At 46.0% G+C, this 24,044-nt stretch overlaps 1 protein-coding gene across 4 annotated transcripts in view; it reads right to left on the bottom strand.

Moving 5' to 3' along the window:
• SLC4A5 (solute carrier family 4 member 5) overlaps positions 1-24,044 on the bottom strand; it is a 153,414-nt gene that overhangs the window by 71,591 nt on the left and 57,779 nt on the right. For 3 of the 4 annotated variants that reach the window (XM_039479158.2, XM_039479159.2, XM_039479167.2), the window contains one exon: positions 6,803-6,932. In XM_039479158.2, the coding sequence (XP_039335092.2) occupies positions 6,803-6,932 (130 nt within the window). Of the gene's footprint in view, positions 1-6,802; positions 6,933-11,580; positions 11,686-24,044 lie in introns of those variants that run through there. The other variant, XM_039479171.2, reaches the window with a different exon arrangement.

Raw genomic sequence — 24,044 nt, 5'->3', positions numbered from 1 at the left:
TCACAGACAAGCATCTTGGAAGAACTGCCAAGTGAACCCAGTTTTTTTACTTTTGACTATTCTCAACTTACTGCCTTCTAGCTTCTGCCCTACCCCTCCCCCGACTGTGATGCCTGTCCTGCAGGAGCGGGTCCATCCTGCGGGTGCACTTCAGTACTTGAAGTACTTGTCCCCTCCCTCCATCTTGACTATCTCTCTGCCCTTTGTTTCCAGAATGAAGCCCTCCTCCCATTCCCCTCCTAACCTCCTGGTTGCCCCTTCTGAGTCCCCTCTGTGGGTTCCTCTTCCTCTGCCCATCCTATAAATACTGAAGTTCCTGGGGACTCTGTCTGGGCTCTCTTCACATTTCACAGACCTCAGGGGCAACCTTATCCTTTTCTGTGGGCTTGATTTCCATCTAGATTCTGATGCCTCACAAATTTATGCATCTATACTGAACTCCAGACATGGTGGCTGCATGATGGCCTCTGGGCATCTCCACTTGGAGTTTCCTCAAATAGAATGTGTCCAAAGTGGAATTCATTATCAACTATCCCCAACACAAAACAAAAAATATCCAATGTAACAAAACTTTACTACTACATTTGTGTTTCCTAAGCTGCTACCATGAGGCATCCACTAGCTCAGGCTGGAAATCTGGGAGTCTCCCTGACTATCTGCCCCCACATGCCATCTGTTATCAAGTCCTGTCAATTATCTACCTTTTACATTTTGTCTCAAGTCCACCCTTCTCTTTATTGCCACTGCCAGCATCTCTCCCTTGGACCAGCCTCCTAACCGGCCACGTCTTGCCCCCTTTTATCCATTCTCCACACCAAACCCAGATGATCTCTCTCAAGCATATGCATGATTCTGTCCTTTTCCCACCTAGAACCCTTCAGTGGTCCTCTGAAGCTCTCAGCACCAAGTTCAAACACTACAACATGGCTGGCATAGAACCTGCATCATCAGCCCTGCCATTCCCAGCCTCTTGGTCTATAGTCCAGCCACAGGGAACTTGTGCCTGTTCCTCCATGTGTCTGTTTGTCCTGCTCCAGGGACTTCTTTCCTTTTCCCTACCCTCTCCTGGCTAACTCTGACCCATGCTTCAGGTCTCAATGTGAACATCTCTTCCTCCTGGAAGCCTTCCTGGACCCCTCCTGTCTGGATTAGATGCCCCTATGCTCTGCTTTCACAGTGACCCCATTACCAAATGCCCCCTTATTTGCCTCTGTGTCCATTAGACTGAGAGCCCAAGAGAGCAGGGGCAGCATTTGCCATGTTCCATTTTTATATCTCTAGTAGGCTCAGGGCTTGCAGATAATAAATGTTAATTGAATGAATGAACAAACTTTGTTGATTTCTGCACTGGGAGCTCTCAGCTTCCTACTCTCCTTTAAATCAAGTAGGCAGCTCTGGCTCCACCAAAAGGTTGATTCCAGATGGGTGTGAGACAAAGGGCTGGGGATGCCTACTGCCTCACATTAAGATGGGAAATGATACTAAGAGGACATTATACAGGCTTTTTTTTTTAAAAAAAGAATTTCACTCTTGTTGCTCGGGCTGGAGTGCAATGGTGCTATCTCACCTCACTCCAACCTCTGCCTCCCAGGTTCAAGCAATTCTCCTGCCTCAGCCTCCTGAGTAGCTGGGATTACAGGCGCCTGCCACCATGCCCAGCTAATTTTTTTGTATTTTTAATACAGACAGGGTTTCACCATATTGGCCAGGCTGGTCTTGAACTCCTGACCTCCGATGATCCATCCACCTTGGCCTCCCAAAGTGCTGGGATTACAAGCATGAGCCATTGCACCTGGTCTATACAGGATCTTAATGAGGGTGATTTCAGGGTTGACACAAAGTTCAGCTTTCTCCATCCTGTATGTAGTGAGAAAGTATCCCTGCCTATGTGCATAGAACTATTCTGGGCTTTCAAAAATGTACTGATCTGGTTTGACCCAGCAAACTGACCCACTTCTCCTGCTCCGCTTCCTGCCCCTTCCTGGTCACTGCAAGAATGTTCTCAAAGCATGTGTCTCTTAAGAATCTTCTGGCAAGTTTGTGTTTGTGGTCTGCTCTGAGACCCAAAGCAGCTTGGATTTGGAATTTGCTTTCACAGTTCTTGGGAGGCGCTAAGCTCTGGTTATTTCTGAGTAACCCCAAGGAGCTCTCCATACTTGGGTAGGTTCCAACCCAGGTCATTCTCCTTCCCACCTCTCCACTTGCAGTGAGGCAGAGATGGGCATGAGAGAGGATGGAATTCTGGGTAGTTTGCTCACAGTCAGATGGTCACCCCCCACTCAACCTGATCCAGCCCTCCCTTCGGGCAAGGTCATTATCAGCAAACAGCCAGCTGTATTTCCCTCATGGGAATGCCAGAGACAGAGTTAATAAAAATCTATCTTATTAACAGCCTGACCTACCAGCATTGATCACATTAGAAATGACGCTGCACACACAGTCCCCATTATGTGCATGGCGCAAGGCTCAGCAGAGCTCAAAAAGCCATTTAAATCCCTCCAGGAGTGACTCCTCCAAGGGCCTGCAACATCCCCCAAACTAATAACTCCCGACAAAGCACCGCCAGGGAAAATTCCTTGCGGATTTGAGATTTTCACTCTGTTAATCTCCTAACTCAATAAAGTAAACACTCCCTGCAGCAAATTAAATACTTTTATTAAAGGGTCCCCTCCTTGATTCTATTTGACATGGGTATTGCGGGACCCGTAACACTCTTGGAGCTTGAGTGTCTGTGTGAGGGGCTGTCTCCTACTCCACATCATTTTCTCCTGTTACTCCAAGGAGGCCCAGAACATTTTATGATTTGCTGATTCTTAGATTCCTCGAAATGTCTGAGATCTCTGGCTTCTCTGAGTGGATCCACTAGCCTGTCAACTGAGGAAACTGGTTTCTGGGTTTTTTTGTGGGAGTGACAGGCCTCAAATGGCTCTGACCTAAGCACCTCTAAACTTGCAGTTTGCCTGGAGAAGGACCCAGCAAAACTGTCCAGGACATGGTGGGCTTCTTGGCCAATGGTCAGACAGACCCCTCTTCTGACTTCACTAGGGGCTTGCTGATCATACCTTGGCCAGTTATCTGGAAATCAGATGGGGTTAGCTATAGAGAACAGAAGAGGGTAGAGCATAAGTCAGGAAAGCTCCTCTCCTCCCACGTCTTCCTGTCCCCAAACTGGCCTTCAAGCTACTCCTCTCTGAGATCTGCCTAGAATTGGGTTGAGCCACTTTAACTTCTAGTCATCACTTTCTTTTCACTGCTGGTTGCAGCCATGTTGTCCTGAGGTCCTGATGCCCTTTCTTCCAGGACCTCCTTAGATGCTATCTTCAGAAAGTCTGCTTTGCAGGGAAACCCACTACTTTGCAGACAGTAACTGCCAGGCCCTACCGCCAAACACTACAACATGGCTGGCATAGAACCTGCATCATCATCAGCCCTGCCATTCCCAGTCTCTCGGTCTACAGTCCAGCCACAGGGAACTTGTGCCGGTTCCTCATTTATATTTTAGGAGAAGCCTCCTTCTAGAAATATCCTCATCTACAGTTTCTTAGTTCCATCACAGGGTCTGTAGTGCAGAGGGCTTTGTGGATCCACATGCTAAGAGAATAGAGACAGACAATGTGTTTTGCCTTTGGTGACAGTCAGGTCTCTGGAGGCCATAAAGCTTTCTTAGCAAGGGCTCCACAGGTGTGTGTGATAGGCCCTCGTGGAAGATCTGGTCCTAGCAACCATGGGTAGGGGTTCTGGATGTAGACCCTGTCCAGGGTGTGGAGAAGGCACCCTCTCCCTCCTGGGCCTCTGAGAAAGTCCTGCCCAGCTTTCCTCCTGTCTATTTGCCCACCCTGGGCAGGCGAGGCCCTCGTTCAGGGTAGACAGTGGCTTCAGGCCCTGGCCCTTCAGAGGTGTTAAGACATAATAACCCAGGGTGGGTCCTGGTCATTTGAAATGTCCTCCTTCCCCGTCAATCTTGGATAGGCATCCCAGGCTCTGCAGCTATCCCCATGTATCTCCAACCCTAACAGAATTGCTTCCAGACCTATGTCCTCCCCTAGAAGTCAAAATAGTCACTGCAAGTTAGACACAGAAAGAGAAAGGGCTGAGAAAATGAGGAAGGGAAGACAAAGTCTATTAGCCCACAAGTGGGGAGTTAGACAGGCCTGGACTGGAATCCAGATTCAGCCATCCATATGCTCTGACCCCTGGCAAGCTGCTTGCTCCCCTTCACCTCAGTTTCCTCTCTGTAAAACAGGGATAATGAAAATTCTGCCCACTCAGGGTCACTGTGCAACTTGTAGGGGGCAAGCCTGTGGATCGATCAGCACAGTAAGCATTCAAAGAATGGGCTCATAGGAAAAGATTCAATGACTTCCACACAGGGACCGAGCCCAGCTGTGGGGCTGGGAATTTGGTCCTCCCTGAGGCCTACAGGGATTTATTTGCTAGTTTACCCAGTGGCCTTTCTTCCAGATACCCCTGCAGGGTACATGGAGTGGGGAAAACCTGGGGGTGTCCAAACCTCAGCCTTCTGGCTCTGTACAGCAACTACCCAGGCTAGTTAGGTGAGGTGAGTGAGGGAAGAGCCTAGGCCATGGTTGGGGCAGCTGTCAGGCTCAGGGTGTCATGGTGAACCCCATGCAGAGACAGACCTGGGCAAAGTTGAGTCCATGCACTCTCAATTTGGGCATAATTGGTTCTTGGGGGAGTGAAAATATTTTAGATATTACAATGATTTGTGGTACTCTACAGCTACACCAGACCTGACAACTTTTATTCCTTTATTTTTTGAGACAGAGTCTCACTCTGCTGCCCAGGTTGGAATGCAATGGCACAATTATAGTTTACTGCAGCCTCAACTTTCCCTGGCTCATGTGATCCTCACACCTCAGCTTTTCAAGTAGCTGAGACTACAGATGTGTGCCACCACACCTAGCTAATTTTCTAAAAAACTTTTTTGTAGAGACGAAGTTCTCCTATGTTGCCCAGGCTGGTCTTGAACTCCTGGGCTCAAGCAATCTGCCTGCCTTGGCCTCTCAAAGTGTTGGGATTACAGGTATGAGTCACTGTGCCTGGCTCTTATTCCTTATTTCTAATGAAAGAAATTAAATTTTAATTTAATAAAATTGATTTAAATAAGATTACAGTTTTTCTCCTGGGGGCAGAGTGGCATCATGTAAAGAAGGTGGAGAAACATTGGCACAATCTGTCTTCCTGTCTGAAGGTCCCTCCTGCTGCCTCTTACCACAGCCTTCCTTCCCCTTGGGCTCTTGGGAGCATTGGGCACTGCTGAACAATTCAATTCAGTCCCAAGGCCCCTCTGTCCCAGGCATTAGGGATATAAGCAGTGCCAACCACTCTTACCCTGCCCCTCCCTTGGCTCCTGTGACTTCTCTGTGCGGTTCCCCTCCCGCTTCTGCTCTCCCTATATATGGAGCACTCTCTGTTCCCTATGCTTTCCTCTATGGCTCCAACTCTGCAGCCCCAAACTCTGCCAGATCCCTTTTCTTTGGTGGTCCACTAGCCCTCACCATCTGGATTTTTCCCACCATGCAGACTCAACGTGTCTGGCACACCTTCTCCTTCCTCCAGAAAGCCCTCACTGTCTACCGTAGCCTGCGTGGTACTTCCCTTCTACAACATTTAGCTTGAACCACTTCATATTAAAGAACATCCTTGGCCGGGAGCGGTGGCTCAAGCCTGTAATCCCAGCACTTTGGGAGGCCGAGGCGGGTAGATCACGAGGTCAAGAGATCAAGACCATCCTGGTCAACATGGTGAAACCCCGTCTCTACTAAAAATACAAAAAATTAGCTGGGCATGGTGGTGCGTGCCTGTAATCCCAGCTACTCAGGAGGCTGAGGCAGGAGAATTGCCTAAACCCAGGAGGCGGAGGTTGCGGTGAGCTGAGATCGCGCCATTGCACTCCAGCCTGGGTAACAAGAGCGAAACTCCGTCTCAAAAAAAAAAAAAAAAAAAAGAACATCCTAGGTAACAAAGTGAGACTTCATTGCTACAAAAAATAAAAATAATTAGTTGAATGCAGTGGTATGTTGGGGGCAGCTGTCAGGCTCAGGGTGTCATGGTGGCCCCTATGCAGAGACAGGTCTGGGCAAAGTTGCTTCCCTTCACCTCAGTTTCCTATCTAAGTAGCTTGCCTGAAGTCCAAGCTACTTGGGAGGTTGAAGTGGGAGGATTGCTTGAGCCCAGGAGTTCGAGCCTGCGTGCAGTGAGCTATGATTACCCTACTGCACCGAAGCCTGGGCAGCAGAATGAGACCCTGTTTCTGGCAAAACAGCAACAGTAACAACAGCAAGAATGCAGTTGACCCCTGAACAACATGGATTTTGAACTGCACGGGTCTACTTACACACAAATGTTTTTCAACAAATGGGGTAAAAAATACAGTATTTATGGGATGTAAAACCTGCATATGGGCCAAGTTTTCATATAGACAGTTCCACAGGGCCTACTGGGAGACTTGAATATGTATGGACTTTGCCATTAGCAAGGGCTCCTGGAACCAATGCCCTGTGGATACGGAGGGACAACAGTATATGCCCTTGTATTACTCTCAGAGTTTCATGGGTGACTATTCTATCTTCCCACTCGAACTAATTTTTTTGAAGATAAAGACAAAGTCATAAGGTTCTGTTTGTTCCTTAATTCTGGACACTAAGGAAGGCAGGTGGGTGGGTCTTTGTGGACCAGGAAGCTCTCAAGGTACAAGGTACAGCTTCCCACCAGGAGGGTCAGGCCAGCTCAGGCTATGCAAGACTGAAGGGCCCGCCTCCCTTGTGGGGCCCCGCCTCACCTGGCTGACTCCTTCCACTCCATCTGGTCTCCGTCGTGCTGCAGAGTGTCCATCTCTGTGAAAAGGGTGGGGTTGGGAGCCTCATCTTCCTCCCCCAGGATGTCCTGGAGCTGCTCAGCAGCTGGGGACCCTGCAAAAGAAGGACAGCAGGGTCTGCTGAGTGTCCTGTGCAAGGCAGGAGGGCCACAAGGCCAACAGAAATGGAGTAGGAACCAAGCACAAGGGGAAAGTATTTTTTAATTCAGTAAAACTAAGTCCAGCTCCTGGGCGAAGCTGGACTCCTGTCACCATGAATCAGAGGTGGGTAAGATACTCTTTAAGATAAAAGAGATGAAAAGATTTAGTCTGCATTCAGATCCAGGGTCTTGTAGCTGGCAGTGAAGAATGATGCGAAATGGACAAAGCCAGGGCAGCAGCAAGAACCAGGAAGAGAACTGAAGAGAGAAGTGAGGAGCACTCTGACCGAACTTCAGCTTACCACCAGAGGGGTTCTTCTTCCCACGGGGCCCCAAACCAGACAACTCCCAACACTGGTCTTGAAGAGGCAGTCAGCCATGCAAAGGACAACTTGCACCCTTGTACCATGTGGGCCCACTTTCTTCCTGGGAAACATGGCAGTCCATTTCCTGAGTCCCCAGCCTGCTTTCCAACTTCCCATTGGAAGTCACCTCCTGGGTGTCTTCCAGGCACCTCAAAACTCAGCATCCCTCTCCCAAACACACTTCACCTGTGTTATTTCTTCTTTTCTTTCTTTTCTTCCTTCCTTTTCTTCATTTATCTCTCTCTGTCTCTCTTGAGTGAATTCCTACTATGTGCCAAACATTATTCTAGGTATTGGAAAATAAAGCTATGAAAAGACCTATATGTCCTTGAGCATACGCTCTAGGGACAAAAGACAAATAATAAGCAAGTCAACAAATCCATAAATTACCATTTCAATACGTTGTCTATAATAAACAAAATGACCAGGGGAGCTACAGTAGATAGCATGGTCACGAAAGGACTCTCTGAGGAGGGGACACTGGAGCTGTGACTTGAATATGAGAATGAGCCACTTCTGCAGATCTGGAGGAAGAGTGCTCTCTGCATGTTCTAGACAACCTGTGGTGGAAACGTGCTGGTGAGTGTGGTCCAGCACAGTGAGCAAGGGACAGAGAGATGGCATGACATCAAAGTGGTAACTAATGCTGTGACTGAAGGCATCCCTGCCCACCCCACTGCACAGGCTAGACACCCTGGAGTCATCCTTATCTCACCTCCCTTTCCTTCATCTTCATCCTCATATTGAAATTTTTCAAGAACACAGTCCTTCCTCACCAACCCCACTGCCCTGCCCTGATGCAATCTCTCATTCACTGTCTCCTAGACCTCATCAGGTCTTCTCTTCCTCCAGCCTGTTTCCTCAGTTCATCATTCCTGTCTGTCCTCACTTATTGCTTCATGGATCTCCATTCCTTTCTTCATCACATCCTCCATTCTTTCCCCTTGACTTCCCAATCGAACCAGCCAGGAAATGCCCAGACAAGAATTCACTGGCCCAATCTCCTCTGCAGTTGTGTCTGAGGCCTCGGGGGTCTGGTGGGGGGGCGGACAGCAGCACGGAGTGGTGGTGTGGTGGAATCAAATGGACTTCCAATCCAGCTAGAAAAGGGTGTGACTCTTGAGGCTGCCACTCATTCATGAGTGAACTCAGTTGAGTGAGCAGGATTGCTGGGAGGAATACATCAGGTAAGAGAATGAAATGCCTGACACAGGGCTTGGAAGGTAACAGGTGCTTAACCTCTCACACCAATACCCACTTCCAGGCCCATGACTTGCACTGTATGGGTTTCCCCTCAGCAGATCCCAAGTGTAGCAGCCTTCCATGCATCCTTGTCAGCACCCTTCCTATGTCCTTCAAGGCTGTCCCTAACCTTTGCTCCTCTCTTCAAGCTTCTTGATTCATCTCCTACCCCACTTCACCAAGAAAGTAAAGGCCTCCAGGCACAAAATTCATCAACATCCTTTCTTCCAACCCCTTGACTCTTTCAGATCCTTATTTCATCAACTAGTCTTTCTTCACCAGAATCTTCAACTTCCCTCTCTCCACCCTCTTTCTCTCAGCCTAGAAACAGCTCTTCCTACCCAAGACACCCTCCCTGAGCCTGTCTGCCTCCTTAGTTCTCCTTCTTTTACCCACCCTTCCTAAAGTAGTGATCTAAGCTCATGGTCTCCATTTCCTCTTTGCCCAATCACTTCCTGGCCTGCTGCCATTAGCTCAGCCCCCGCCACACTAAGGACATTGACAAAGGCAGAGATTTCAAACTGGCAGTTCAGAGATGTGTTTATTTTATTTTTATTTTTATTTGAGACAGAGTCTTGCTCTGTCGCCAGGTGCCAGGTTGGAGTGCAGTGGCGCAACCTTGGTTCACTGCAATCTCCACCTCCTGGGTTCAAGCAATTCTCCCACCTCAGCCTCTTGAGTAGCTGGGACTATAGGTGCACACCACCACGCCCAGCTAATTTTTGTATTTTTTAGTAAAGATGGGGTTTCACCATGTTGGCCAGGATGGTCTTGATCTCTTGACCTTGTGATCCACCCACCTTGGCCTCCCAAAGTGCTGGGATTACAGGTGTGAGCCACCGCGCCCAAAGATGTGTTTAATTCAGATCTCACAGAGTATGAAAGTTTTTGAAAGTATTGCTAAGATAAAGAATTGTAAGATTTCATATAAAAATCCAGATCTCTGACTTTTCTTGAAAATTCAGATGTTCTGATCATTGTACCCATGTTCCTGCTTGGCAACAATCAACGAGAGTTGATGATGGTGCCTTCTTAGTTAAACATGCTTTTTAGTTTGTCACAGTACCCTATACTTCTTACTATTGCCCCATTAATCTCATTTATTGCCATGCACCCAAGTTCACAATTCCTGCCCTCAGATCCCTCTTGTTATCTTATTGTCAAACTAATAAGCTAATAAAATCAATCAAATCAACAGTACTGAAAAGCTATAGTCTGGCTTATCTCTCTGGAACTTCAGAGGTGATGGTTGCCCCCTCTGAACTGAAATGTGACTTGTGGCTCTTATAACATGGCAGTTTATTGATATTTTCTCTCTCTTTGAAGATTCTCTCTCAATGTCCTTCCCTAGTTCCCCTTGCCTCACTAACACTTAAATCTTGATCTTCCCCAGGATTCCTGCTTTATCTTGTTCTCTCCTCTCTTTCCTCACTCTTTCTGGACTAGCTCGTGTTCTTTGTGGTGTCATCCTTTAAATGAGGTCACCCTTGTGTCCAGGCAATATACCCATGTGTATTGAACATTTCAACCAACAACTGCACTGCTCCTTCTGGGAGCTCAGCAGCCTTCTCAAGTCACCCTCAACATAGTTCAAAACAGCTCCGTATCCCTTATTCCACCAACCCAGCCCTACTCTCTTTTGATTGATAGTACCTCCCATCTAGACAATACTGGACTCATTCCTGAAGCTCCTTCTTTCTCACCATCCATGCCCAATTGGACACTAACATCTTTCATTTGCTTCCTAAACATTTTTTAGCTCACTCCTTTTTTTCCCACCCATCTTGGTTCTGGCTCTCATCATGTGCTTCTATCACTGCAATGCCACCTACTGCTGCCATTGCCTTTGGTTGTCCCAATTAACCCCATTTCCTATGCAGCAGTAGAGTTTGCTTTTAAAACATTTCAAACATGTTCATGTGATGGGCTCCTGGGAGTCATGTGCTCTTTGAATAGCACCATAAAATACTGTACACATGAGTTAGAAATCATTTTACTAGCAGAACACATTATTAATTTATCTGTACCGAGCTCAGATTAAATAAATTCATTTATTTACATGAATTTTTAATTTCTAAATTTTTCTATTACTTTTTTTTTTTTTAGACAGAGTCTCACTCTTTTGTTTAGGCTGGAGTGCCGTGGCACGATCCTGGCTTGCTGCAACCTCCACCACCTGGGTTCAAGTGATCCTCCCACTTCAGCCTCTGGAGTAGCTGGGAATACTAGCTAATGTCTCCACGTCTGGCTAATTTTTGTATTTTCTGTAAAGTCGAGGTTTCACCATGCTGCCCAGGCTGATCTCAAACTCCTAAGCTCAAGAAATAAACTGGCCTTGGCCTCCTAAAATGCCAGGATTAAAGGTATGAGACACTGGGCCCAGCCTATTGCTTTTAACCTACATCCTTTCCATGGTCTTACTGATTGCTGGCACTTGCTAGCAGACACCAAGTATTTAAATAAATTTTATCGAAGAAAAACCAACAATTGGGAAAATAACCTTATTTTTTCTTCAAATAGAGAAAACTGTGACTGCTTGATTCTGAGGGGCCACACCAATTCTTCCTGGGATCAGAAATCAGTAATGAATCTTTCAAAATGTAGTTTTGATGCATCTTGGAGGATAAAAAAGAAAATAAAATGTAGATTTGATTATGTTATTCACCAGTTGAAAAACTTTCAATGTCTCTCTATTACCTAAGCCTAGAGGTGAGTGACATGGCTCAAACCATCCCTTGTAATCTAGCCCTAACTTGCCTTTCTAGGTTCTAGCATGTCCCTCACACAGCCACCCCAACCCCAGCCACAGCAGACCACATACAGTTCTCTGAAGAGGAGGGCATACCACTTCCTGGGCCCCTGTGTCTGCCATTCCACAAGTCTGGAATCCCCTTTCCCCTTCAAGGCCAGGCAAGAAGGCAAATAAATGGACGGGTCCTGGAGAAAGGAGACAGGCAGAGAGCAGGATATGAACCAGCTCTGCCTGGGGCATTACCTGCTCCCTGGAATAGCTGAGTGCTGGGGTTCCCCGCTGTCAGCGCTGCCTCTGGCCCCAGCCTGCTTCCACTGCCGCCTCCCTGGCTGCTCCTTCCACAGGTCCTCTTCTTCACACAACAAACTCACTTTTGTTTCCAGTTAAGCACCAGGGGAGCGTAGGGAGAGAAGAAGGGGGGTTTAGGGGAGAAAAAGAGAGAGAGAAAAGGAATGTGTGGAGGTGGAGAGAGCAGCTATATGTAGAGAGAATATAGACATAGTACATGTAAGTGTGAGAAATATTATGTAAAATTGAGAGAGAAAAACTATACTGAGAGTTAAAGATTCCAGAGAGAGAGAGAGAGAGAGAGAAAGAGAGAGAGAGAGAGAGAAAGTGAGAGAGTGAGAGAGAAATCTCAGGTGCACTGGAGAGAAAAAGGCTCAGTGGCTGCAGCAGAGGCTCAAGCAGGAAGCCGGGTCTCCACAGCAGCAGGGGTGGTGGCAGCTGAGGACCTGTGAGAGGACTGGCAAAACTGCCCCTTTACCCCCTTCCCCATGATTGTTTCCCATGTGCCTGGGGGCTCTAGGAGAGTCCAGGCTTCTCTCTGCAGGCCCCTTTACAAAGGCAGGGGTAGGTTTTGCCACGAAACACCCTAGGGCCTCCTTACCAGCCTTGGTGGCAGGTGAGCTGACTAGAAAGAAAGCTGGGGGGGCCCTTCCTCTCCACCACACAGCCCTGCATGCCCCTTATGAGTTGGGTGGAGGAACTTCATTTCAGCAGGCCCCTTCCACGACTGCAGGGTAGAGCCTCTCACTATTCTCCAGGGCTGCCTGGCCCCACCCCCTGCTAAATTGTCTCTATGCTTCCACCATACAGAGACAGGGAGAAGGGCGGAGTGGGGTTGCTGGAAGGGAGTGTTTGCTGTGGGGTCTCACATTGACCAAGCAGTGCTTCAGTAATGCCATGTAGCTGGTTTCACTCCTCCCCAACTTTAAACCCAAACTCCTGATCCTCTTCCTGTTCCTCCATCTCTAAGACAAAGTGCCAAGTATTACCACTTGACAGGTGTTTTCTGAGAGCCCACAGACAGTGGGAGCTGGTCACTTCAGGGTGTGTGGTGAACTCCACTAGGGAATTATTTTGTTCTTCTGAGAAACTCCTAATCTCCTGGGTTTGGTTCAACAAATGCTTACTGAGTACTTAGAATGTGCCAAGGTTGATTAGAGGTCACTAAGTGGTGGCTGCTTCAGGGAGTTACAAACCCTGAATTCACTAGGTCTTAGAGCTGGGAGGGAGCTTAGTGATAGTCAAGTCCAAACCCTTCATTTCACGGATGAGAAAACCAAGACCCAGGTTACCCCACAGAAGGCTCCCTCGGCCCCAGTATAGGTTAGCAGAACCTGGGGGAGAGTGGACATCTGACACCCTCCCCTACACTGCATCACTGTGGCTGGCTCCACTGGTGACATTTTCAGACCCGAGGCTCGAAGATCAACTATGCCCATTTTATTTTATTTTTTAAATTTTTTAATTTTTTTTTTAGATGGAGTCCTGCTCCTGTGCTCAGGCTGGAGTGCAGTGGCATGATCTTGGCTCACTGCAACCTCCACCTCCCGGGTTCAAGCAATTCCCTGCCTCAGCCTCCTGAGTAGCTGGAATTACAGGCACCCACCACCACCACACTTGGCTAATTTTTGTATTTTTAGTAGAGATGGGGTTTCACCATCTTGGCCAGCCTGGTCTTGAACTCCTGACCTCGTGATCCACCCACCTTGGCCTCCCAAAGTGCTGTGATTTCAGGCATGGGCCACCATGCCTGGCATATTTTTTTATTTTTAGAGACAGGGTCTCGCTATATTTTGTAAGGCTGGTTTCTAACTCCTGTGCTCAAACAATCCTCCCGCCTAAGCCTCCCATAGTGTTGGGATTACAGGTGTGAGCCACCACACCTGGCCACAAGTATGCCCATTTTAAAGCTGAGAAAACAGAAGCAGAGGACGATAGGCCCTGCTTGAGGATCCCAGGTTCTGTAGCTTGCACTGCACTGTGGCTGAAGTTGATCCAGTTCCTTCTGAGTGGCCACAGCAGGCCACACCAAGTCAGGCCTTGTGGGTGGCCTCAACACCCCCAAAAAGATGGCCAAGGATGCCAAAAAAGATCCTCTTTATTCATGTGGTGCTTTAACAGCCCAGACCTTGGCTCAACTCTGAACTCCGCCATTACTAGCAGTAGGACCCTGGCAAGGCATCAAACTCCCATTGAGCCTTAGTTTCCTTATCTATGAAGTGGGAATAATCATGCCCACCTCACTGGACTGTGGCGGGGATTCAATAAGATAATATATGTAATGTGACTGGCTGGAACAGCACTCATGTACACCAATCACTCAGTAGGTAATATTGCTATTATTGCTGATGCCAGCAGGTGAGACGCCTCCTCCGTTACTAGCAGTCACCAGCCTGTTCCCTCTAAACATTCCAAGGGCCGAATCCTTCTCAGCTTCTAGACTCTATGCTCCTCCCATGCCACCCCTGCCCCTTCATCCCAGGCCCCTACGCTGTCTCTGCCCCTCCCTCCTGCCCACAGAAGGTTTAGCTCACCACATGCTGGGCTACTGGGTCAGGGTTTCTCTAATGCCCTGCAGATCCCAGATGCGTGCAGCACGTCAGAAGTTAATCCACATAATGAGAAATGCCACAGGTAATAGCCCCTCTGTTCTATAGCTAACAGCGAGAGTCACATAGCACCAGCCCAACTATAGGAATGGATTCTAACAGCAGTTGCTGGGAGAAATATAACTTTGGCAGGGACCACTTAAGGAGGCACATTAAAGCCACACATAGAATCCTGCTTTTACTGGGTGGGGACTGACTTAGCACAAAATGATCTAGTGGTCTGCAAACTAGCAAGCAGTGTGGACTTCAACTGTTAGTAAAAGATCCAGGAGCCATTACGGCCATCTGGAAGTCAACATCAGGACACGATCCTGGGGTCCTCAGCTCTGGGCAAGTCCTTTCAGACATTCCCTCTCTCATGATGGATGGCTGGATGATCAGCTTTGTGAAGCTTGTTCACATAGCACTGCTGGCCCCTGACATGGGTTCACGCAGCATGCACACTCAATGCATATTTGCTGGGTGAATGAATTTGACTGCCTGACACTCAGGAGTGTATTTGCTGAGACTGGCCTCAGCAAGAGAGGAGCCAAGAACAGGAAATGAAGCTGGGGATGAAGCAGAGTGGGCAGAGATGGGGGGATTCAGGCAACTCAAGGCCACAGTACTGGGGAGTGGGAGAGAGAACCTAAGGGAGCCAAAGCCGTTCTTGCCAACTGTGTGAAGTGGGTCTTGGAGGCCCTGAGTCCTAGTTTCATGGACAATAATGTTCTTTTTTTAGAAGGCTGTATACGAACTCCAAGTGTGTCCTCCAGGAGAGGTAGAGGAATCTGCTGACTTGCTGTGTTCACAGAAATCCCTCCTAGGGTGAGTGGCTTTGGGATGTCTGTCCAGCCCATGTCCTCCACTCCCATAAGGATGACCTTGGGCAGCCGTGTTTGTGTAACATGTGACCTGTGTTCCTGGCCACAGTGAGTTGGAACAAGAATGGTTCACTGGATACCTGACCCAAGCTTGTGAATTTTGAATTGGGTCTCTGAGCTAGTTGGGCCTTTCCTGATGGTTTCTGGAAGTCAGAACTGGTAAATGGAAGAGGCAGAAAGGGCTGGGCTGCCAAGAGAGGAAGCATCCTAGAGGCAAAGCTGTGGGAAAGGGCTGTGCACACCCAGGGAGGGGACTGAGAGTGTGCTGCATCTACCCACTTGAGCTGGGCTCTTCGTTTTGCTTCAGGACTGTGAGAAACTCCTTTGGTCTTGTAATATAAACAATCTCTCCCCATGCTCTCTCTCCTTCCCCAAGCCAACTCAAATACGTTTCTGGCATGTGATAAAATTACCTTCTTAATCATGAGTCCCCTTTGTATGAAATTCTAGAGTGTAGAGATTTTTTTCTGAGTACTTTCTTGAAAACCATCAGTGTAAAAGTAATGAAAGAATGTTGAGTCACTGTCGTAAGAATACTTAGATTAAGTCTAAGTGCGAAAAGTAAAATGGGGGAGCAAACAAAGGCAGGGCAGGCCCAAAGAAAGAGAGGGCAAGGAGATACGCTGTAGCCTTGGATAAGAGAGGAAGCTAAGCTGGGTAAGAGGGGCTGGCACAGTCTGGCACGTACACGGCCAGTCCCCTGAAAGTGCTTGTGGATGCAGACAAGGCTGGAGAAGGTCTAAGTGTGTTGGGGGCTGGGGGAGACTTCAGTCAAGACTAGCTGCAAAATTCAGATAAGAGATCCCTCAGTCTTTCCCCTCTAAGTTCCCCACGCCACTCTGCACCCCCAGGTCTGGGAAGGGCAACAACCTCAGAGTGAAATCAGAAAGGCCTCAAGCATTTATAAGACCCAACATCAAAAAGAGAACAACGATATCTATCCCATTGGAGCTCCAGGGGAGGAGAGTCAGATGTTCCTGGAGAGCCCAAAGGGCAAAAGGCAATTATTACTCATGATTTAAGATTTTAAAATGTCACCAAGAGTCTTCAATTCACATGTTGTCCTTATTGTTCTGTTTTAGTAGATATAAATGCAATATAATGAAGAAGTTGTCATTTTTCCTTCCAAGCCAAGAGGGAGATGGAGCCTAATTACATCAGTAGGAAATTGAATCTTGATCCTGCTTCTTTCATCTGACAGAGGCCAGTAGGGAGGGAGAAAGGAGAGAAGAAAATTTCAAGCCCTCTTTCAGTTTTTTTTTTTGAGACAGAGTCTTGCTCTGCTGCCCAGCTGGAGTGCTGTGGCACAATTTCAGCTCACTGCAACCTCCACCTCTGGGGTTCAAGCGATTCTCGTGCCTCAGTCTCCTGAGTAGCTGGGATTACAGGTATGCACCACCACACCCAGCTACTTTTTGTATTTTTAATAGAAACTGGGTTTTGCAATGTTGGCCAGGCTGGTCTCAAACTCCTGGCCTCAAGTGATCCTCCTGCCTTGGCCTCCCAAAGTGCTGGGATTACAGGAGTGAGCCACCGTGCCTGGCCCTCTTTCAGTTCTTTTATACTGCAAAAGGGCTAGACTGAGAGATGGTCTCTGTGTTTATTTCAACACATTATGTGTCTAGTTGTGTGAAAATGGGCCCTGAGCTAAGGTGAGTGAGAACGAGGTAAATCATGGGATAGGTAAAGTGAGTGTAGTGAGTGTGTGTGTGTTGGAGAGGGAATGTTGAGGAGAAGGGGCTCAGAAACTGAAAAGCAAGGACATGTGAGGAGACTCAGGAGGGCAGTGATGGGGGGATGGGAGTTGCCAAAAATATGGTAGAAAGCTGAAACTGCAGAGGAAGGTGCCCAAAGGGAAATCTTCAGTGGCCAGAGGATTTTTAAGAACAGAGATATCTAATATCTTATTTTAATTTTATTTAATTTCCTAATATTGCATTTTAAAAATGGAATATCTTGGCTAGGTACGGGGGCTTATGCCTGTAATTCCAGCAGTTTGGAAGCCGAGGTGGGTGGATCATTTGAGGTCAGGAGTCCAAGACCAGCCTGGCCAACATGGTGAAACCCCACCTCTACTAAAAATACAAAATTAGCTGGGGGTGGTGATGGGAGCCTGTAGTCCCAGCTACTCGCGAGGCTGAGGCAGGAGAATCACTTGAACCCAGCAGTGGAGGTTGCAGTGAGCACAGATCACACCACTGCACTCCAGCCTGGGCAACAGAGGGAGACTCCTTCTCAAAAAAAAAAAAAAAAAAAAAAAAAATTGAGTATCTCTGCAAGCTAAACCCCCTCCATGGTTCTGAACCTTCAACAAAGACTGCTGTTCACAAATATGCCTTAAATGACCAATTTTGCGGAAACCACAGAAGGGCAGAATTCCATGCGTGGGCTGTCCTGGAGGTGAAAGCAGAGAACAGATACTGAAGGTGAAGCACAGTGAGACCGAGTCCACTAGGCAGGGACCTGGAACCAGGGCAACACTGACACTAGAAGCCTCTGGCAATTCACAGACATTTAAGCAAACACGTGGGCCTCCTCTAGAATGTGGCAAGGATGCTGGAGTCTATTTTAATTAACTGTTATGGAATAGGTTATAAAAACTTTGTATTGGGATTTTCATTGGTTCACTTGCAAATTCAGGCTTTCAATCCATTTCCCCTTCAGGTCTTAAGGTCACTAACTCAAGATCCTCTCCTGATAGGGCTTTTTGCTTCGGTTTTGTTTTTGTTTTTTAGGAGAACAGCCCTCATGGCTAGGGAGGGAATGCAGTATATGTTGATAATTCGGGGAGATCTTGGTTTTAAGGTGTTAAAGGGCAAGAAAAGAGAGGGATAAATACAGGCTTCCTTGGGGGTAATTTTAATTTGTCTTCCCCCCGCTAGCCCTGAGGTTGTGGGGGAGCATAAAAGGTCTAGAAGGAGCATTATCCTTTCTCCTTTTCTTCTTCCTTTCCTCTTTTCTCACTTCTCCCCTCTTTACCACTCTCTTCAAGATCCAAATTAAGTAGACAAAGGCGAGGAAGCCATGCCTATTTTAAAGTTTCAAACCCTAAAAGAGAAAGCCAATTGAAAGCCAGGCACAGTAGCTCATGCCTGTAATACCAGCACTTTGGGAAGCCAAGGCGGGTGGATCACTTGAGGTCAGGAGTTTGAAACCAGCCTGGTGAACATGGTGAAACCCTGTCTCTACTAAAAATACAAAAAAAAAAAAAGATTAGCTGGGTCCGTGGTGGCGGGTGTCTATAATCCCAGCTACTTGGGAGGCTGAGGCAGGAGTATCACTTGAACCGAGAAGCAGAGGTTGCAGTGAGCCGAGATCATGCCACTGCACTCCAGCCTGGGAGACGGAGCAAGACATTGTCTCAAAAAAATAAAAAATAAGCCAATTGTCTTTGCTCCTATGTTTGAAATGTAGCTTGCCTCAGGAACTCCTTAGTGCAGGAGATGTTTTAGAGTGAGACTTCTTTTCTATTCTAACCGTTGCTCCTTCTTTATCAGAAATACAGATAACATGAAACATGTCTTTGGTCCTAAGGCCTTGGAATCTTGTGAGGTTCTAGTGTCTTAATAGAAAGCCTTTCTCTCCTTTACTTCTCACCTTGGGGTAACTCTGATCTTTTGGTGACCCCAGAGTTGCTTAATATCTGGCAAGTAGATGAAAGTTTGAATATTTTTCCTACTCCTCCCATCAGAAGGATCTCATAAGCTTCTCAGTACCAATGAGGGCAGCCAAACCAAACAAATGCCCACTTGTAGAGGAAAAAGATTTGACGCTGTGCTCTTAAATTGGGTTAATGTGTATAAAGTGAACCAACTAGATGTTAAGTGCCTACCATGCACCATGCGAAGTATTTAATATCTATTTATCTCTCATTTAACAACTCATAGCAATTTGGCATGAACAACCATGCAGTTTGCCTAGGACTGACCTGGTTTTAGCACTGAAAGTCCTGCCTCCCTCATTCGGGGACACATCTCCGTCCTGGGCAGATTGAGACAATTGGCCACCCTACAACAATCTTTCATTCTCCAGATGAGAATACTGAAATTCCAGGGTCTACACACTCCGGTTGGGCTTGGTTGACCTTGTTTCTCTTAAATCTTGGCTCCAGTTCTTATTAACAGCCTAGAAAAGTGGAAGTGCAACCATATTTCTAAAGCTGCTTCTAATCCTCTTTCTCCTAATGGCCTCTCAAGAGGTTCTCACAGCCAGAAAACACATCCCCCCACAACCACCCCAGGCTAGAAACCCTGGCTCCTACTGACTTTCACCGCAGCTTGAGGATTCTATTCATCATATGTGTTCTGCTTGAGTCAAAATTGATTGGCTGCTAAGTATTGACTTCCTAAATTATTAATATATTCACATTGGGGGAAGGTGTGGTAAGGAACGAGAGAAAAAATAAATGAACCAACTGCTATGGCTATTATTTCTCCATCCCTTTCAACATAAGACAATTTGGCTACTTGAAAGGACATAATTATCAGCCTGGGTTCAACATGGTGACTGACCAATGACATCTTACAAAGGAAAGCAATGTAGTGAAAGGGCAAGCACAGTCTTTGGAGTCAACAGATCTGTTTTTATTTCCCACTTTCACCAATTATCATCAGCATTATGCTACATCTCTTTGAACCTTAGTTTCCCAATGTGAAGATGGGGATGATAATATCTCCCTTTTACTGCTGGTATGAGGATTAATTGAGAAGATGTAATTCCTGATTTCAAACTATATTACAAAGCTATAGTAATCTAAACAATATGGTACTGGCATAAAGACAGGCACATAGACCAAGGGAATATAATAGAAAGCACAGAAACAAACGCCACATACATGGTCAACTAATATCTGACAAGGGTAGTAAGAATGCACAAAGTGAAAAGATTAGTCTCTTCAATAAATGCAGAAGAATAAAACTGACTCCATCTTATACCACTGACAAAAAGTTAACTTGAAATGGATTAAAGTCTTAAATGTAAGACCTCAAAACATAAAAGTGCTAAGAGAAAACAGGGGAAAACCTCATTTACATTGGTTTCGGCAAGTAATTTTTTTTATATATGGCACCAAAAGTGGTAGGTAACACAAGCAAAAATGAATGAGTGGAACAACATCATATGAAAAGGCTTCTGCATGGCAAAGGAAACAATCAACAAAATGAAAAGGCAACCCATAGAATGAAGAAAAGATTTGCAAGCCATATATCTGATAAGGGGTTAATACTCAAAATATATAAGGAACTCATACAACTCAATAGCAAAAAAAAAAAAAAAAAAAAGACCTAAATAATCCTATTTTCAAATGGGCAAAGAAAGCCAGGTGCAGTGGCATGTGCCTGTTGTCCCAGTGCCGCAGAAGGCTGAGGCAAGAGGATAGCTTGAGTCCAGGAGTTCAAGTCCAGCCTGGGCAACACAGTGAGACCCTTTAAAAAAAGGGCCAAGGGGCCAGGTGCAGTGGCTCATGCCTGTAATCCCAGCACTTTGGGAGGCTGAAGTGGGTGGATCATGAGGTCAGGAGTTTGAGACTAGCCAAAATGGTGAAATGCCATCTCTACTAAAAATACAAAAATTAGCTGGGTATGATGGCGCGTGCCTGTAATCCCAGCTAATCAGGAGGCTGAGGCAGAAGAATTGCTTGAACCTAGGAGGCAGATATTGTAGTGAGCTAAGATTGTGCCACTGTACTCCAGTTTGGACAACAGAGCAAGACTCCATCTCAAAAGAAAAAACAAAAGGGCCAAGACTTTGAATAGATGTTTTTCTAAAGAAGACTTATAATATGGTTTGGCTCTGTCACCACCCAAATCTCATCTTGAATTGTAGCTCTCATAAGCCCCATGTGTCATGGGAGGGACCTGGTAGGAGGTAATTGAATCAGGTTGAATCATGGGGGTGAGTTTTTCCTATGCTGTTCTCATGGTAGTGAATAAATCTCATGAGATCTGATGGTTTTATAAAGAGCAGTTCCCTTGCACATGCTCCCTTGACTGCCTCCATGTAAAACATGTCTTTGCTCCTCCTTCACCTTCTGCCATGATTGTGAGCCTTCCACAACCATGTGGAACTGTGAGTCCATTAAGCCTCTTTTTCTTTACAAATTACCCAGTCTTGGATATGTCTTTGTTAGTAGTGTGAGAATGGACTGATATAACATACAAATGGCCCATGGGTACATGAAAAAGTGCTCACCATCACTAATCATCAGGGAAATGCAAATTAAAACTAAAACCATAGTGAGATATCACCTCATGCCTATTAGAACGGCTTTTAAAAACCTCAAAAGATAACAAGTGTTGGTGAGAACGTGGTGCACTGTTGGTGGAAATGTAAATTGGCACAGCCATTATGGAAAATAATACAGAGGTTCCTCAAACATAAAAAATAGAACTACTATATAATCCAACAATCTCATCTCTGGGTATATATTCAAAGGAAGCCAAATCAGTATCTTGAAATGATATCTGCATGCCCACGTTCACTGCAGCATTATTAACAACAGTCAAAACAGAAACAACCTGCATGTCCACTGATAGATGAAGGGATAAAGAAAATGTGGCATATATAAATATATACAATGGAATATTATTCAGTCATAAAAAGAAGGAAATTCTGCCATTTGTGACAACATGGAGGAGAAATTCTGCCATATAAAATGGAGAGCATGATGCTAAGTGAAATAAGCCAGAACTACTGCATGCTCTCACTTGTATGTAGAATCTGGAAAAGCTGAACTTACAGAAACAGAGGGTAGAACAGTGTTTATCAGAGGTTGGGTGTGGAAGATAGGGAGATGTTGGTCAAAGATGAAAATGTTCCAGGGATCTAATGTACAGCATGGTAACTATAGTTAATAATACTGTATTGCATACTTGAAATTTGCTTAGAGAGCTCTTAAGTGTTCTTACCATACACATGCACAAAGATAACTGATGAGTGGTGATGGAGATGTTAACCAATTTGATTGTGGTAATCATTTTACAATGTGTTGTATATCAAATCATGTTTTATACCTAAACATATATAATTTTGTCAGTTATACCTCAATAAAGCTAGAAAAGAGAAATACATAAATTTCCTTTAATTCTCCCAGCTGCCTTTTCTATTTTTTACTTATCATTTAAGACTCAGAACAGGTATCACCTGCTCCAGGACGCCTGTGCTGCCCCCTCTGCCACCAGTCACCACGTGGGCCTGTGTGCTCCTGTTTCTCCTCCTATAGTTTCCTGTGCAGACCTCATCAACACATCTCACACTAATTTATGCTTCTCTGTTTGTGGGTCTGTCAACTCCAGGTGCAAGATGTTTTCTCCAAGGGGCTCTGACATGATCCAGAGGGCAACTCTGAAAAAAGGGGCTGCTTTCCATGTAGGGCATAGAGCCAGTACAAGAAGGGAAAGGAGGCCTGGGCTGGCCGCTTTCCTGCCCCTGACCTGCTGTGGGACTGCAGTTACCTGGACCTCAGGACCAGCAGTTACCTGGACCTCAGCTGGAGTGAGAGCAGTGACTTCACAGGGTTCTGTACATTAAATGTGGTTCAAGGAAGCATCAAATTTCTTTAAGACATGTATCTTTTAACCAGGTACACTGGAACTTAATAGAAAAGTACAGACATCCAAATCCTATTCCCATCTAACATGTCAGGCAGCTGGCTTGTATATTTCAAAACTGTCTTGGAGATTAGGAACCCTGCAGCACATATTAAAGGCAGCCTCATGGGTCTCTGTGAAAGGAATAAAAGTGAGCTACCTTTGTTTCAACTTTATGTTTATGATTATTAATATTATACATTTAGTTAACAAAATGATATTGAACTATCATTCTCAGGGGCCTTTCACAGGTATCAGGCTCCTTGACATATACCGTCTTATTGATCTTTGCCATTATTCTGTAAGGCAGGAACTGAGGGAGGTCTCTGCTCAATCCTCCATCTGCATAATGTGCCTGACCCTCAGGTCCAGATACGTCTAGCCACCCTGCCTGGCCCCTCATACTCTGAAGGATGCCCCTGCCCTCTAAAGTGGGAGTTCTTGCTTGGGCTATGCAACCAGATCAGCTGGGCCCCCTGCCTAGGTGTCTGGAAGGAAAAACATGTGGTCAGCTGTCCTACAGCAAAGAGAAGTGGGAGATTCAGACAATTGTCCAGAAGAGACAGGTAAAATGATTCTGGCACTGTTTCATTTTCCCTTCTGCAAGGCATTAGGACCATCCCTGTGATGTGGCAAGAGAAAGGTTTACATGTGTATCATACATACAATGCCCATTTTGCTTACAAGAAAATGAAGGGTTGAGACTTCCACTCCATGAAGAATGGCAGAAAACAACTCAATGCCCATGGGCTGCAGAAAAATCACTGTGGTTGGTGACTTTGTTATCAGACTTTGTGCCTTCCTTAAACCAGAGTATCTGGAACTGGGGTCTGGAATGTATTCTCATGAATAGAAAAGTTTTACTTGAATTTTTAAATTTTGCTTCCATTTTGATGATTATTTTTAAAATATTTCTTTTATTAGACAGAATAGCAAAACTTGGGTTATAATTCACAATTGGAAGATATTTTTAGGCAATAAAACCTTAATTAGTTAGATTATTTCTCAAACTGGAATATGTGGCTCCCTGGGGCCCCACAAATATACAAATGTGTTTTTGTGGGTCCACAAGACTTTATTTTCTCTTTAAAAGGGGTCTTTACTCCAGCTTAAGAGACATGGCCTAAAATTTCCTGTTCTCAGGCTCTCCCATTCTCCCTTTCCTACTCCACAGCCCTATCGGAAACAAACTAGTAACACACACATGTAGTATAGGAAGAGCAGGGGGTGAAGGAAATGCACCAATATATTTGGTACAAATTTGCCAAAGGGGAAGATGTGGTGGCTCATACCTGTAATCCCAGCACTTTGGGAGGCTGAGGCAGGTAGATCACTTGAGGTCAGGAGTTTGAAGCCAGCCT

The sequence above is a fragment of the Saimiri boliviensis genome, chromosome 1, assembly GCF_048565385.1.
Source record: "Saimiri boliviensis isolate mSaiBol1 chromosome 1, mSaiBol1.pri, whole genome shotgun sequence".
In the NCBI taxonomy this organism is placed as follows: Eukaryota; Metazoa; Chordata; class Mammalia; order Primates; family Cebidae; genus Saimiri; species Saimiri boliviensis.
This window is presented reverse-complemented; position numbering and strand designations above follow the sequence as displayed.